Raw genomic sequence first — 16332 nt, forward strand, 5'->3', positions numbered from 1 at the left:
ATTTATGTGCAGGAAATAAGACAGGCAGCTGAATTCCTTGAATTACCAGAACTGCTCAGTTTTGTCAGCAACATTCAAGCTCATGAAGAATTTCTGAATGCTGATGTGAAACAGCAATATCGGAAGGTAATATTTGTGAATTTTGTCTGAAGAATGTAAATTAATGTTCATGACTCACTTAAGATATATCTAAAAAAACAAGCCACAACTTAAAAGTGAAATCAACTAAGAACTTAATACTGGCAGGCTTAAAAAGCAAAGCTAACCATCAGTATCAACATTGTTAATATAAGTACACCTCACAATAATAACTGTTTAAGTCTATATTCCTCTTGTGCTTGTCAAAAGGTGGAGTTTAGAGAAATGGGTCTGCTTTCCTTTAAAGGATAGTTATGCATGAAGCTCAGGCATAATGACATCAAAGTGCAAAAGGAGTAATGAAATTTATACCTCTCACATGGTTTATGTGACAGAATGAGGCTTAGTAACCGTAACCACAGAAATTAGAAGGAATTATTAACATAACTAAACACTTATTGCTTAGTTGATAATGAATCATGCAGATGTAGTGACACATTGTGTATGGTAATATATCCATCAAGCTGACATAGCTGCTGAGTAGCCATGTGAACACTTACAGAAGCCTAAACGAAATAGTAATATGTAGGTCACTGCATGGTCCAAGACTGAAATTCAGAAATTTTGTTTCTCAGTATCTAGTTCATGTACATTACAACAAATAAAAAGCTTCTGCAGTATTCAGGTGGAATTATTTTCACGTGTGGACATTTATCATGGGATGCCTGTTATGGTCAATACTTGGAAATTTCTAATATTTCATTAAACATATTAAAAACATTTTTTTTTCTTTGTTTGTACAGGAAGTACGCCGTCGGTTGGAAGATCTGTGTCTTGGCCAGGGATTGTTCTCTGACATTGTTTTCCAACTGGATGATGGCTCATATAGTGCCCATCGTCCAATGTTAATGGCTCGTTGTGATATGATGAAAGCAATGTTTTCAGGGGACTTCAGGGAAAGTAGTGCCAAAGTGGTCAGTATACAAACAAATAATATTACTGGATGGTTGAATGTCTCTTTTTTTCTTCTAATGACAGACATATAGACCAGATAACAGTTCCAGCTGTTCCACTGAATTCTGTTAAGATTTACAGAGTCTCATACTTTTCAGTAGATATTTGGGATAACTAAGAATCTTCATTCGACATTAGTCATGTCTGTGTGTGTGTGGGGGGGGGGGGGGGGGGAGGGCAGCATACACACAAGATTCAACATAATTAATTACAAATCACTGTAAATAAGAACACAAGTAATTACAGGTAGCTCAAGTCTTATGTAAAAGACAATCAGATAAATGGCAATCAAGCATTCTGCCATTTTCCTTTTCACTGCAAAATTGTAATATAAATATAAATTGGCTCATTCCACATCACAATTATAATTCATGGAACATGGAAATAATGAACTAGTTAATGAAAACCCAAAACATACAATTTTGCGCACAACATTTCAATGACTGATCTAGCTGACTAAATCAGGTTCTCTAACCAGTAGTCATAGGTTTCTTTGCTGCTTGGACACCAACCTCTTTACAGTAGAGTAGAACAGAATAGACTCTTTACTTGTCTTCCCATATTTTTCACACAGTTGGCTTTATCTTTTTAATATATTGTTGATGTCTGCTCCTATTTACAGCCAAATTTAACTCCCTTTCTCTGTTGCATCCTTTAATATATATTTTTCTTTAACCCATGCAGTTATTTTATGGAATGCTCATAGCATCATTATTTTCAGGCTCTTGAGAATCTTATGACAAGTGAGACTGAGTGCGGGGACCTAAACCTTGTTTATGTTGGAACGCCTCCCTAGTCTACAAAATTTTTGAAACTGTTATTTCAACAGACACCTTAATTACTGAATGCAAGAAACTCTTACCCTAAACCATAATACTTGCTGTTTTCATGAATAGCTGAATATCAGCAGAACCGGGAAGAGAGATGGATGAAGTATCAAGGTGGAAGGGCCACTTGCCGAGGAGGACACAATACCAAGTGGTAGTCGAGCTAAACGCAACTGACTGATGGTGGACAAAGCACAGCCTAGACAAGCCCAAAGCAGCCACTGCAACAATGAGATGCAAAGCAAAAATCTTTCCACAATGATGTGAGCAGGCTAAGAAAAAGAGAGACAAAATCTGAAACACAAGCAGTGAGAAAAGCCAAGTGCCAAGTGGGTTGTTATCGAATAGTCCATAGAACAGTGATCATAGTAACTGATAAGATCAGTGGTGAGTACAGAATTGACTGACTATTTGCTGGGTGGCCAAATTTATACCAGCCAAGAGGAACACAGTTGGCTGGTATATTCATGGGGTGAGGCAGGTGGCATGCTCGCTATGCGAGTTCAGTGCTGTAGTGATACCATGTGCTCTATAGGCCACCTGGGTCAATTTCCTTCAGCAGGCATTCAATTTCTGCAGAGCCCAGTATCAGAATAGTGTTATTTTTGCTCTTTATTTAATGTTAATATTCCAGCCAGTGGTCAGTATAAGATAACTTTCTTGACTGAGAAGTCAGGTACATCACTGATGTTCTTTCCACCTCTTCACAACTATTCTGACTGCTTGTTTCACATGCAGTATGTCACATAATCATGTAATGTGGTATTTACGTGATTTTTGGAGGTCTATACCATATTTAACGTACCAATATCCACCTGGACAAGGAGTGAGCTATCTTGTTCTCTTCACAGACATTGCTTTAGCTGCAACACAAGTCCCTTTTGTCAATATGACATTGTTTTAGTTGCAGCACAAGTTCCTCTTATCAATTTGATTACTCTTTCCTTTGGAACATTGGTTGTAGGAGTTTTAGTTCTTCAGTGAAGCTTTCCGTGTTTGACAGTAGGTGATCTCTATGACCAGAGTCCTCATAATCTCCGACAAATTATTGTGGCATGGAGACAGAGGACATTATTTGTAGATTTTCTATACATATCATGGCCAAGGGGTCTACCTACACTTCTCTTAATAAATACATTGAGGGAATACAGCTGTTCTACTATTCTAATTTCCATTGTGAATTTTGTATTAGGCTGGGGGCAGTTAAGGTGGCCGGTACCAAAATCATTGATCTATCGACAGAAACATCGTAGCAGATATGAAAATCAGTAAGTTAACATATTTTGTATATTTTCATTCTTTGAAGTAGTAAGGGATAATATTTTGGGATAAATCCTACCTTAGTATTCATTGTGTAAAAGAAAGTTATCATAACTGTGTGGGGTTCATATATGCACATGGTCAGGTATCTGTTAAAATACTTGAGAATAATAATTGCAGCCTCACAGTATGTATATTCTAAGACAAAAAAATATCATGAAGAAATTATCTGATAGGACAGAAATCAGTAGATTTGATGTACATGTACAGACAAACACATGATTTCAATTTCAGAAAAATTGGAGGATTCATGCAAGAGAAAGAGCTCCAAAAATTGAACAAGTCAGTAATTTGGTGGTCCACCTCCGGCCATCATGCAAGCAGTTGTTTGGCTTGATATTGATTGATACAGTTGTTGGATGAGCTACTGAGGAATATCTTGCCAAATTCTATCCTATTTGCATGTTAGATTGTCAAAATCATGAGATGGTTCGAGGGCCCTGCCTCATAATGCTCCAAACATTCTCAATTGGGGAGAGATCTGGCAACCCTGCTGGCCAAGGTAGGGTTTGGCAAGGGTAAGACAATCAGTAGAAATTCTTGCCATATGCAGGCAGGCACTATCATGCTGAAATATAAGCCCAGAATGGGTCACCATGGAGAGCAACAAAATAGGGAGTAGAATATTATCAATGTACCACTGTGCTGCAAGAGTGTCATAGATGACAATCAAAGGGGTCCAGCTATGAAAAGAAATGACACCCCTGATCATCACTCCTGGTTGTAAGACCGTATGGCAGGCAATAGTCAGGTAGGTATCCCACCACTGTCCTGGAAGTCTCCAGATGTGTCTTCAGCCTGTAATCTCATTGATTGGAGCGGAATTGTCTTCAGTGATGCAGTGACCAGTAAAGACGTGCTGCACATGGTAAGAGTTTCTATTGCTTGTCTTTGTGCTTGCTGAACCTTACCTTAAGCTGCAAAATTTCCAGATCTGTCCCCAATTGAGAAAGTTTGGAGCATTATGGGCAGTATCCTCCAACTAGCTTGGGTAGAGAGATAGATCTGACTTAAGTAATCTCTCAATGTAAGTTTACATTATATGCGAGACCACTACTGTGCTATCCTATTGCATAATCCAAAGATATACTAAAGCTCCCTTTGGAAACTCTGTTCTACAAGATTGGTTACTAAAATGCCATGTATTTTACCACCAGTATGTACTATCTTAATGTTAGCAATTCAGAGGCCTTTGTAAGAAATATGATGGATACATTTTTTGCATGGAGATATGTAGCACTTTTTTCAGAACATATTGTACAACACAAACACAGATGATTCGTTACCCATATGTTCACATATATTCCTGCTGACAGCACCACATCCATTTTAAACCCCACTTCTGCTTATTACTCTCTTGTTTCTCTCTGTATGGGCATATATATATTTAGTTTCTTCTTTTTTGTATCAATAACAGCTTAACATTTTATTGTTATTACTTACCTGTCTTATTTGCCTGTGTTTACATCTATCTCTGAACTATAAATTTAAATGCATAAAATGTCTTACTTCTTTGCATCAAACTGAATTAATATTTGATCAGCTGTGGCCACTCAACTGTCTTATAGTTTTGTTAACTTACATGGAATCTCATATGTGATACCCTATTATATATCTTTCTTGATTCTGAGAGACCTACTCACTTCTTCTTTTCCTGTTAGGTCTGCTACCTGTAGACATGTTTTCTTGTTTCCCGCCAACTCAAAATTTATTTCCACATCCATGAGCTTTTGCTTCCTTATGAATGTATGAATGAGTTTGCTATCGACAATTTTCTAGTCTGCTGTAAGTATGTAGGGCTCATTCATGCATCGTGTACACTCTTTAACTTAATGTAATGTTTTATCCAGATTTTATAAAAACGCATATTATAAAATGTATATCCATTACATTTAGTAACTGTACTTTTGACTGAATTCTGTACCCTTTGTTGACTGTCTCTTGTCTTCAAGTATTTAACGCACCTTTTCTTGTTCTGCCAACAGATCCTGTTCCCAGGAGTGCGAGAAGACACATTTCATCAATTACTTGTGTATTTGTATACAGATGATGTACCACCAGTTTCTCCTTCAAGATGCCTTGATCTGCTTGAACTAGGAAATCGGCTATGCCTGCCACGATTAGTAAATCTAGTTGAAAAACGGGTAGTGGAGGAACTGTCACATTTAGCGTCAGCTTCCATTGATGGTGCCCCATCTGATGCCGTGCTAGAGCACTGTTTACGCCTGCTCGAACCATGCAAGGTTGTTGCATTATTTTTTTACACAGTTTTTTAACAGTTACATATGTGTTGTTGAAAATGCAGTAAACAATTACATTGTTAATGCGACTAACAAGGAAAATGATCCAAACTAATAGCAAGTAATTTTATAAACTCATTCTGAAAACGGAAATAGTTACCCAATATTCTTTACAGCATCAATTTTGAAAAATTATGTGGATTCCTTGATTATTGTGGGCAAAGGTTGTACTGTGGATTATTCAGTTCTCTCTCTCTTTTGTAGCATTTAATGTGTATATGAGGCCAAGTGTTTTTCCTGATTTGGAAATATTTTTTTTAAATGTGTGTTCATACAAGGAGGGACCAAAAAATAACAAGAATTGCTTTACAAAAAAATCATGTATTTGATGGAACAATTTAAAAACTTAAACACCTTCAAAACAGTATCCATCAGGCATAATACATTTGTCCCAATATTTTTCTATTGGTGAAAACAGCTTTTAAACTCTTCTGAAATTATGCTGTGTAGTGCTACCATTGATTTTTTTTCACTTCCTCTAATCTTGAAAAACACTTCCCTTTCAGGTATAAAATTAGAGAGGACCATGTCCAGTGAGTAGAGTGGGTGAGAAATCATTGTCATTTGGGTTTGGAAGCAAAAGCAGTCCAATATTCAGTGCTGTGTGTGGAGAGGCATTTTTGTGGAGCAAAAGCAAATCTCCTGATTTCCAAAATGCAGATAGTTTTTCCCTCACTGCTTCACATAATCGTTTTAGCACTTCAAGGTAGTAATGTTGGTTATCAGATGTATCCTGAGAAACAAGTTCACAGCAGACAGTTCTCTTGGTGTTGAAAAAAACAAACATTGCCTTCATACGAGATCTCATCTGTTTCACTGTCTTTCGTCTTAGTGATGAAGTTCAAGTCTTCACTGGCTGGATTGTTGCTTAGTTCTTGGGTTGTATGCATAACACCACAACTTGTCACTCGAGATGACTTTTGTGCCCAAATTTGGATCAATTTCTTACTGTTCTTTCACTTCCCAGCAAATGTGCAAATAATTGGCTCCCTGATCATCAGAAAGCACACACAGAACAAATTTTGCTGCAGCACGTTTCATCTTCAGAGAAAATTAACTGGAATGCACTGCAGGATATTCCAGTCATTTTCACCAATTCATAAGTTGTTCTATTACGGTCAAACATGATTGCAACATGTTTTTGCAATGTTTTTGTTCATGTTCCAGTCATGATTTATCTTCAGTTGACATTTAAGCACTTTTAAAATGAGAAAACTGCTAGTGAATCATTGACAGGCTCAAAGTTTGCTCCACATATGCTGTCTGAAGCATTGTGATAGTTTCTGCTTCTGGTTTCTCTAACAAGATACAAGACCTGATGTTAGCATGTTGTTATGTCTGCCATTGAAAAATTGCTGAACATGAAACAGTGCTCATAAAAATAGTCACTCTGACCACTTTAATTTTTCTACACCAATAGAGCAATTTGTAGAAAATGGCATCTAGTAAAGGCATCCAGCAGGAGAATTTAGAACTAGTGTTTTATCAACTGCTAGAGAAAAATTCTTGTTATTTTTGCTCCCCCCCCCCTCCCCTTGTATGCTCTTCCTGCAACCACAATCATTAATTAATTCAAGGGAGGGAAGTTGTGCATGAATCACAACTGTTTGTGTATTGTATTTTCTAAGAGGTGGCGACCAGCTCAGCATTTGTGTAAATGAAATTGTAAAACTGCTTAATAAACGCTATTCGGCTGGCAGGTGCAGCACACCAACAGTCATTAATCTGCCGTGTGGGTTTGATCCTCATCTGGCTCACCTCGTTTCGCTCAAAATCTAGTCTGCTGTACATTAAACTGTATGTGCATGTCCTAGTGCAGCTTATTTAGTTACACTGTCATTCTTATTATGAAACTGAAACACAAAGGGCTAATATGAAACTAAGAACAGGATGACTGTTATTCTCATAAACAGAAGTGGTTATCAAATTAGGTTATTCAAATATAAGTTAAAGTAAACAGCAAATATTCATCTTCTATAGCTTTCTCTCATCATCATCATCATCAGCAGCATCATCATCAGCGCATACACCCCACTACCAACAAAAACAACAACACAAACACGACTCTACAGTACTACCAATTTTGCCGAAATGTTGTCCTGAAGCTATGAAAGAGTATAATCAGCAGTTTGTAGTCAACTTTAGGAATAAATCTCATGGCATGTGGGAAGCTATCAATGAGACAATTTGGAAGAAAAGCAAGTGTTACTCAATGAATGCATTTAGAATGAGGATAGTGTTATCTCTGAGTCCTAAGAGATATGTGAAGTTTTCAATAACCACTTAATAAACACTGGCAACAAATGTTCTCAAATGCTGTTCCAATGCCCTTCTGGGTTCAGACCTAGTTGTTCCCCTATACATAGTTTCTTGATACAGTCACACCAGGTGATACCTGCAGTGTTGTAAAACAGAAACCAAACTCAACTCATGTGATTTTGGTGGCATATCTCATTACCTTCTCAAACAAACCTGCCATCTGCCCTTGTCAGATGTAATAAATTGCTCCATGCTGTCAGGCCAATTCCTTTCAATTTTCAAAGCAGGGTTCGCCTCTTTATAAAAGGCAAAAGAAATGATATTAATAACTACAGGCCCATTGCAATCATATCAAATATACTCAAGGTCCTTGGAAAAGCAATATTTATATACGCATTGTAAAAAAGTTCCTGGAAAGCAGTATTTTATTGAGCCCTTCAGTATGGCTTTCAAAAAGGAAGATCACTAAATACTGCACTGTATTCATTTCAAGATCAAGTTTATAGTGCACTCAGTGACATAAAGCATACAACAGCAGTTTGGGATAGGTGATGTCAGTGACCGGACTGGAGTAGGCAATGGTGGGGGATCCCATCAAAGGCATGGCTACCTGTGAAACCAGTCATGTGGTCTACAAGCTAAACTGAAACCATTGTGCTGCATTCTAAGTAGGCATGACAACCAACAAGCGGTCTGTCAGCATGAATGGCCACCGACAAATTGTGGCCAAGAAACAAGTGGACCACCCTGTTGCTGACCATGCTGCCAAACATGATATCCTTCATTTCAGTGACTGCCTGTGCCATGTGGATCCTTCCCACCAACACCAGCTTTTCTGAACTGTGCAGGTGGGAACCTTCCCTGCAATACATCCTACTTTCCCATAACCCTCCTGGCCTCAACCTTCATTAGTCACTGTTCTCACCCATCCAGCCCCCTTCCCTGTTCCCATTCCAGCACTACACAGCTGTCATTCCACCATCATAGCCAATCTTTTTATTTCTCTCCTTTTCCACTACTTCCTGCCCTTTCCCAACTCTCCCCTGCCCTCCATCTAACCTGCAGCACTTCACTGTCTGCCACCCCCACCATACTATCCCTCCCCCTCCCCATCCCAGCCTCCTCCTTACCCCCACCCAGTCTCCACTCTAATCGTGCACTGGTGCTGCTGCTCACAGTGTGGTTTCAGTTGCCTGAGACTACAGTTTTGTGTGTGTGTGTGTGTGTGTGTGTGTGTGTGCACTTGTCTATTGCTGATGAAGGTGGTAATTGCCGAAAGCTTTAATTGTGAGTCTTTTTCTTATGCTTGTCTGCGATTCAAAAAAATGTTGGAAGCATACACTCAAAGGGCCAAGTCAAAAGACAAGGCATTCCTCAAGGTTTCTTCCACTCCTGTTTATCACATTTATCAGTTATCTGCCCCAAAGCATTTGAAAGGGTTTCCTCGTAATGTTTGCTGATGACTCCAGTGTATGTACTAATTCATATCACAGTGCTGATGATATACAAAACATAATTTCTGATACAAATTCCAAGCTGTTAAGTTGATTAAATACAAACTGTTACTGAATGACAAAACTGTGTATATAAGCTTTTGCCCACCACATATAGTTTCATCAAGGATAGGTGATGCCAGGTTTCAAAGTGTACCTATAAACCAAGAGGATACCACTAAATTTCTCATAGTTGGGTAGATGACACAGTACAGCGGAACATACATAAAAAAGTTAGTAACTAGATTGGGCAGTTTGTGCTATGCATTTAATGTCCTCAAGTAAAGTCTGTGACACCAAAGCACTAAAAATACGAGAGATATTTATTAACCAAAGGAGAATAAGTAACATAACAAGACAAGTGCATCTCCCCTCCACCACAAAATTATCTTTTTAGGGGCTCAATATACTGCCTGTGACTAGTATTTATATCCACAAAACAGCGTTTTATTCATGAAAATGTACATATTTTCACAACAAATAAAGGTCTGTCATTCCAATGATGTATCTATAATTATGCAATGTTACTTCAAAATAACTGTATCTATACAGTTGAAGACTTATGAATGCCCATTTAAACTACTCAAATTGGATGTTTTCTTATGTACTATGAATTTATAGCTGATAGTTCATTCTACAGATGTTACTGTTGTGAATCTCAAATAACAAAGTTTTTTTCTTCTTCTTAAAGACCATTAGTTTTTAATAGATTAATTTCATTCTGCAGCTACAACTGTTGTTTTTTCTTGTTATAGATTAATTATAAAATTTACACAAAATGCATTCATGATTTTCTGTCAGAGAGTAAAACAGAAGTGATTTTTGGTGTTCTCCAAGACCCCTGCTGTTCCTTATCGATATAAATGATTTAGGAGACAAACTGAAGAGCAGTCTTAGATTGTTTGCAGATGATGCTGTCATTTACCATCTAATTAAGTCATCAGAAGATCAAAACAAATTGCAAAATGATTTAATAAAGATATCTGTATCGTGCGAAAATTGGCAGTTGACCCTAAATAATGGAAAGCATGAGGTTATCCACATGAGTGCTAAAAGGAATCTGTTAAACTTTGATTACATGATAAATCAATCAAATCTAAAGGCCGTAAACTCAATTAAATACCTAGGAATTACAATTACGAACAACTTAAATTGGAAAGCTTGTGTAGAACATGTTGAGGGGAAGGCGAACCAAAGACTGTGTTTTATTGGCAGAACACTTAGAAGATTCAGCAGTTCTACTAAAGAGACTGCTTACATTATGCTTGTCCATCCTCTTTAGGAGTAGTGCTGCATGGTGTGGAATCCTTGCAGATAGGATGAACAGAGTATGTCAAGAAAGTTCAAAGAAGGGCAGCACATATTGTATTATCGAAAAATAGGTGAAAGAGTGTCATGGACATGATACAGGATTTGAGGTAGACATCATCAAAACAAAGGAATTTCTCACTGTGACAGGATCTTTTCATGAAATTTCAATCACCAACTTTCTTCTCCGAAAGCAAAATACATTGATCAATCAGAACATTATGACAACCTACTTAATAGCCTTATGTTCACCTTTACCATGGATAACAGCGGCGATACATCATGGCTTGGAAGCAATGAGACCTTGGTGGGTCAATGGAGAGAGTTGGCACCATATCTGCACACACAATTCAACTAATTCCTGTAAATTGCGGGGAGTGGGGCAATTAGCTCTGACACCAAGTTCAATCAAATCCCAGATGTGTTCGATTGAGTTCAGGTTTATCAAGTTGGAGGCAAGCACATCAATTGGAGCTTGCCACTGTGTTCTCGAACCATTCCATCGCACTCATAGCCTTTTGACATGGTGCATTATTTTGTTGAAAAATGCCATGGCTGTTGGGAAACATGATTGCCATGAAGGAGTGTATGTGGTCTGCAATCAGTGTATGATACTCCTTGGCCAACATAGTGTCTTGCACGAGCTCATTGGACCCATGGATGCTACCATGAGTGTTCCCTAGTGCATAACGGAGCCGCCACCAGCTTGTCTCTGCCCCACAGTGGAAGTGTCAAGGAGTTGTTCCATTAGAAGATGATGGATTTGTGCTCTCCCACTGGCTTGATGAAGAAGGTATTGGGATTCATCAGACCATGCAATTCTCGGCCACTCCACCAATGTCCATTGCCAATAATCACGTGCCAATTTCAGTTGTAGTTGCCAATATCGTAGTGTTAACATTAATGCATGTATAGGTCACCAGCTGCAGAGGCCCACTGGTAGTGTTCAGTGCACTGTGTGTTCACACACACTCTTTTACTCTGCCCAGCATTAAAGTCTGAGGTTAGTTGCACCACAGTTTGCTGCCTGTCCTGTTTTACCAGTCTGCCCAGCCTATGGTGTCCAACATCTGTAATGAAGGGTGGCCTCTCAACCTCACAAGTCATGCCGTTTTCAAAATGCTCATGCTGAGCCTCCAGGCCATCACAATCTGCCCTCAGTCAAACTCAGATAGACTGTGCGCCTTTCCCATTATACGTATGGACAGCATGCTCACTGATACTACATGCACTGTGTGTGTGTCTGACTAACAGTCATTCCTTGCCAGGTGATGCTGCGATCACTTGGATGGGTTTATATTGATATAGTAGGTCGGTGGTCGTAATGTTCTGGTTGATCAGGGTAGTTTGCTGATGCCGACCTACATAGGGAGAAACAATCACCATAATAAATTTCCTTTGCTCACATCTATGGTCAGAGATTTTTTACGTCTGATGACATAAAAAAATTGTGACCATAGATGTGAAGCAAAGGAAATTTATTGTGTTTTTGGGTCACTGTTCAATTTGCGACGATGTCACAGATTGTGATAATCATAATATAAGGGAAATCAGAGCTCACACTGAAAGATATAGGTGTTCTTTTTTTCCACACACTGTTTATGAGTGGAATAATACAGAATTATTGTGAAGGTGGTTCCATGAACACTTTGCCAGCCACTGGAGTGTGATTTGCAGAGTATCCACATAGATGTAGAACACATGTAAGAAGCAATGCTGCACATACACGGGCAAATCATAATTACTCCATGCTCTGCAAAAGAAATTAAGAATGTAATTACCTACTTAAGAAGCAAAATGCTCACTGAATTGATAATATCTCAAGTAAATTACTAAAACCCTGTTTTCACATAGATAAATGTATTCAGTCACATATGCAAACATCACTATCATGAGGGATATTTCCAAATACGCTACTATCAGACCCCTGTACAGATTTTAAAAAGTACTGACTATTCTCACTACTTACCTCCTCTCCTCAAAATATGATATTTAGCCTCAATTTGAATCTTGAAAGGGTCTCTCCATAGCACATATTATTTATAAGTTCACAAATGAGATTATATAAAATTTAAAAGACAAAATATTGTCAACTGGACACTACCTACTTTCGTACATAGGACAAATATGATTTATAAGTCTACATCTGTTCTTTCACCAAAATACAGTGCACTGAAATGAAATATGCATGTGTCATATTTTGGCTGGGAGTCACCTTTTGATAAGGTCAGCCACCTGGTGCAAATCTTTTTATTTGATGCTACTTTGGTGCCTTGTGTTGATGATGATGAAATGATGATGAGGATAACACCACTCATCCCTGAGCAGAGAAATTCTCCAACCTGGCCGGGAAGACGTACACAAAGTAGAGAATTTTCAGCAGTCACCATAATCATTAGCTCTTTCATTGACTGACAATTAGTTTCTTAAGCATTATAACCATTTTACTGAGGAAATAAATAAATAAAGAAGCAGGACTCTTCAGTCCAATAAACTGGCTTCAAATGGAAGCTTCATTAATCCATTGGGAGTTAATTCACTGGCATCATGTAGAGAAATGTATCTGTATTTTGTTTAATCAAGGCCTTCTCCAAAAAGTTTCATCTGCAATAAGCTGATGTAATGAATTCTTTTTGAAAGTGCATCTCAAGTTCAGTTAGTCTTTGTTCTCCAATAAGTATAGTTTAAAGCAGAAAACAGTATTACAACAGTAAGTTTGTGTATTCATGAAATAAACATCTTCTCTGTGATTGAACATGTCAGTGTTGGATGGTTAGTTGCATGTTCCAGAGATCATTTGTATGATTGTTCAGTTGAAATGATGTGGAGTGACTAAGATTTAAGATTAATGAGCATTTGTTCTTCAGCCCTACTCATGCAACTACACTAAAAAACCAGGCTATTTTTTACAGGCTACCAGTTTTTAAATAAAAATTTCTCCATGGAATTGAAGGCATTGTTCAGTATTAATGTTAAATTTAATAAAAACACATGTCATTGGTTTTCGCATTTAAAGAAAGTTTTTCCTTATTATTTCAACATTCCCTTTTGCTTAATTACTAGTATAAACTGTTATTGCTTTGTTGTCAAAAAATATTTTTGTTGGTGGAATATTGTGTAAAATCCCAGAAATTACATTTTGCAATCTTCTTTATTTGAGGCTTTTATGTATTGCAGTTACACAATGCTGACCAATTAGCTGACTGGTGCATGAATTATTTGTGTACAAACTACAACAGACTTTGTAAGATGTCTCCAAAACTGCTCAAAACTCTCCATCCAGAAAACCAGGACTATCTGAGCGAGCATCGCTGGCCACCAGTCTGGTAAATATCTCCCCATATGTAATTTGGGTTGTGTGTGTCACAACAACCATGTGAGAAAAAATATCTGTTGGGCACCTTGTTTAGTTTGAAATTTGCTCGACATTTAGTGTATTAACATTATTTGTGGAGTATATGAAGTTAATATATTCTCATCGAATAACTGTGTGTGATCTTTACGTGGTCAGTGTAAGTACTTAGCTAGTACTATTTTTGCATACTAATTCACATGTATATAACTTGTTTGCACATACAGACTTGTACACCTGTTAGATGTGTCACACAAACACTTGAGTAAGATCAAGTCAGATAATCATGTACACTAAAAAAGTCTTTGAGGTATATCTTGTGAGCACAGTGAGTTGCATGGAAAGGGAGCAGGTGAGCATCAGTGTGTTGTTTCAAGAATAATTTAAATAATCTGCGTGCTGATAGTAATGTTAGCTTTCCATTGACAAGGGCCATTGGTATCCAAGTTTATATATAGTACTTGGGAGTCTCAGCTTGCAGGAAGTATCCTTTTTAGGTTTGGTCCACTTGGCAGGCAGGTCATTTGTGCATCTCAGTGCACCTGTACTCTCACTGACTCCTTAAATTTCTTGCAGAAACTTGTACTTCCCATCTACTATTATATTTGCTGCAGTGTCTGCATAACTTGTTACTTAATGGCTGTATAGTCTTCAGGCCAAAAACTGAAGGAAAAAAGGAAACTCATTCCTGATGCCTTTATAATTGGTTACTTTTGGTAGGTGGTTTGGTTACCCACTATCTTGTTGTCAAATGAAGGGTTATTCATTTGCCCACTGGCCAGCAGGTCTGCAAAGGACCATATAGGCATGGCCAATTGAAGCCCAAGTAACACAAGCCTTTGCTTGGGGTGCCAGAGGGCCAAAACTGTATTATTATATTGTTACTATACAAGACATGTCACAATTAGCAAGGCCACTTGGAGTATCAAGCTGAGATGAGCACCCAGTTGCAAGATTTATATACAGTATGTATAGCAATTAGTAATGAGGGAAAATGGGGGGGGGGGGGGGGGCAGAAGGTGCCACTAAATGAAATGCATACATGTTCCTGAGGGCCCACAGAATCATTGAAGAATACACTCTAAGAAATATGAATGTATCATGATAACATAACATTTATGTGGTTCAGGAGAGTCTTGATACTTAAAGGGGAATGGGATCAGGACCACCTCTAATTATTGAAGACTCGGGCTATTGAAATTTATGTGGGAAAAAGAGATAAAATGATGCTGAAAAGAATACAGGCATCAAAATATGAATTTTATTAAAACAAAGTGTTTGCATAGGTATTTACATTTGTCAGAATAAAGGTTTTGTCGTAAGCTGGATAACAATGTACTTCATGAAATAATGGTGGAGTGTCTCTTGTTGCGTGAAGCTGCAATATTTCTGCCCGGCAGTATCACCCGACCACCTGAAGAGTGGGATATTGGGTGGTATCACTTCAGACTGTTGCCCCACGTAGTGCATGGTGGCCTCAAGTGAATGTAGCCATCAGTGTGACTCATCACCGGTACAGTCTCTGCCTCTTCGCCCTCACAGTGTTGGTGTTAACCATATCGATTATAGAAGAATCTGTAAGTTCCACCCATTTGTCTGAATATAACAACTCACTTATTTCCACATTTTTTGCATCACAGCTTGCCAACCTTCTGATTAAATAATACAACAGGTGATCATTCTCATCATCAAACTCTTCAGTTTCTGTCTTAGGTCTATTTTTCCGTAGAATTTTTCTCCATGACTGAGAAATAAATTATATGTAACTTTATCTCACTCCAAAACTCACTGCTACAGTACACAAAGTACTTCACAGTCAGTTTCTTTAGCCCTCAAGCAGGTATGCCCATGTATAAAGTGCAACAACCACAAATAACTTTACCTGGTAAAGTTCTGTTGTTACTTTAAAACTGTGAGCCCGTACCTATTCCTTCATTGTTGCATCATCTAACATACTTCTAACATCTGCTATCATATGTTCAAGGGAGCAGCAATAATATATAATAAACAGCAAACTAGGGGAGAAAAAATGTATGATCCATGCAAGAAAATTACCTAGATTCTGAGCTAGTGGCACAATCCCACAATGTGGAAGTTATCTCTGAGATAACTAGCAATCGAATAAGCGGTTGGCTGTGGTCTGATGCAACAGCGCTGTTTCATACTTCAAAAGTGCCATTATTGTTGGGTAATACTTGTAAGTGGCATCAGAGGGGTATAATTAAAGTTTATTTCATCATTGTGTAATTAAAATGTGATTTAGCTCATATAATGAAAGTTTATTTTATTGTTGTTTATTTAAACTAAGATTAAAGTGTGATTTTGTTCTTACCTGTTTACCTTCGTTACATAAAGACAAGTATTCTTTACATTCGTACAAA

General features: G+C 37.9%; 1 protein-coding gene across 1 annotated transcript in view; it reads left to right on the forward strand.

Annotated features, from left to right (window-relative positions):
• Positions 1-16332, forward strand: part of LOC124789602 (rho-related BTB domain-containing protein 1) — a 385406-nt gene that overhangs the window by 353416 nt on the left and 15658 nt on the right. Inside the window, exons 10-13 of the mRNA XM_047257011.1 lie at positions 13-126; positions 882-1052; positions 5225-5482; positions 13777-13925. Coding sequence (XP_047112967.1) covers positions 13-126; positions 882-1052; positions 5225-5482; positions 13777-13925 — 692 coding nt within the window. The remainder of the gene's footprint in view (positions 1-12; positions 127-881; positions 1053-5224; positions 5483-13776; positions 13926-16332) is intronic.

This window comes from Schistocerca piceifrons, chromosome 3, assembly GCF_021461385.2.
Source record: "Schistocerca piceifrons isolate TAMUIC-IGC-003096 chromosome 3, iqSchPice1.1, whole genome shotgun sequence".
Taxonomy (NCBI): Eukaryota; Metazoa; Arthropoda; class Insecta; order Orthoptera; family Acrididae; genus Schistocerca; species Schistocerca piceifrons.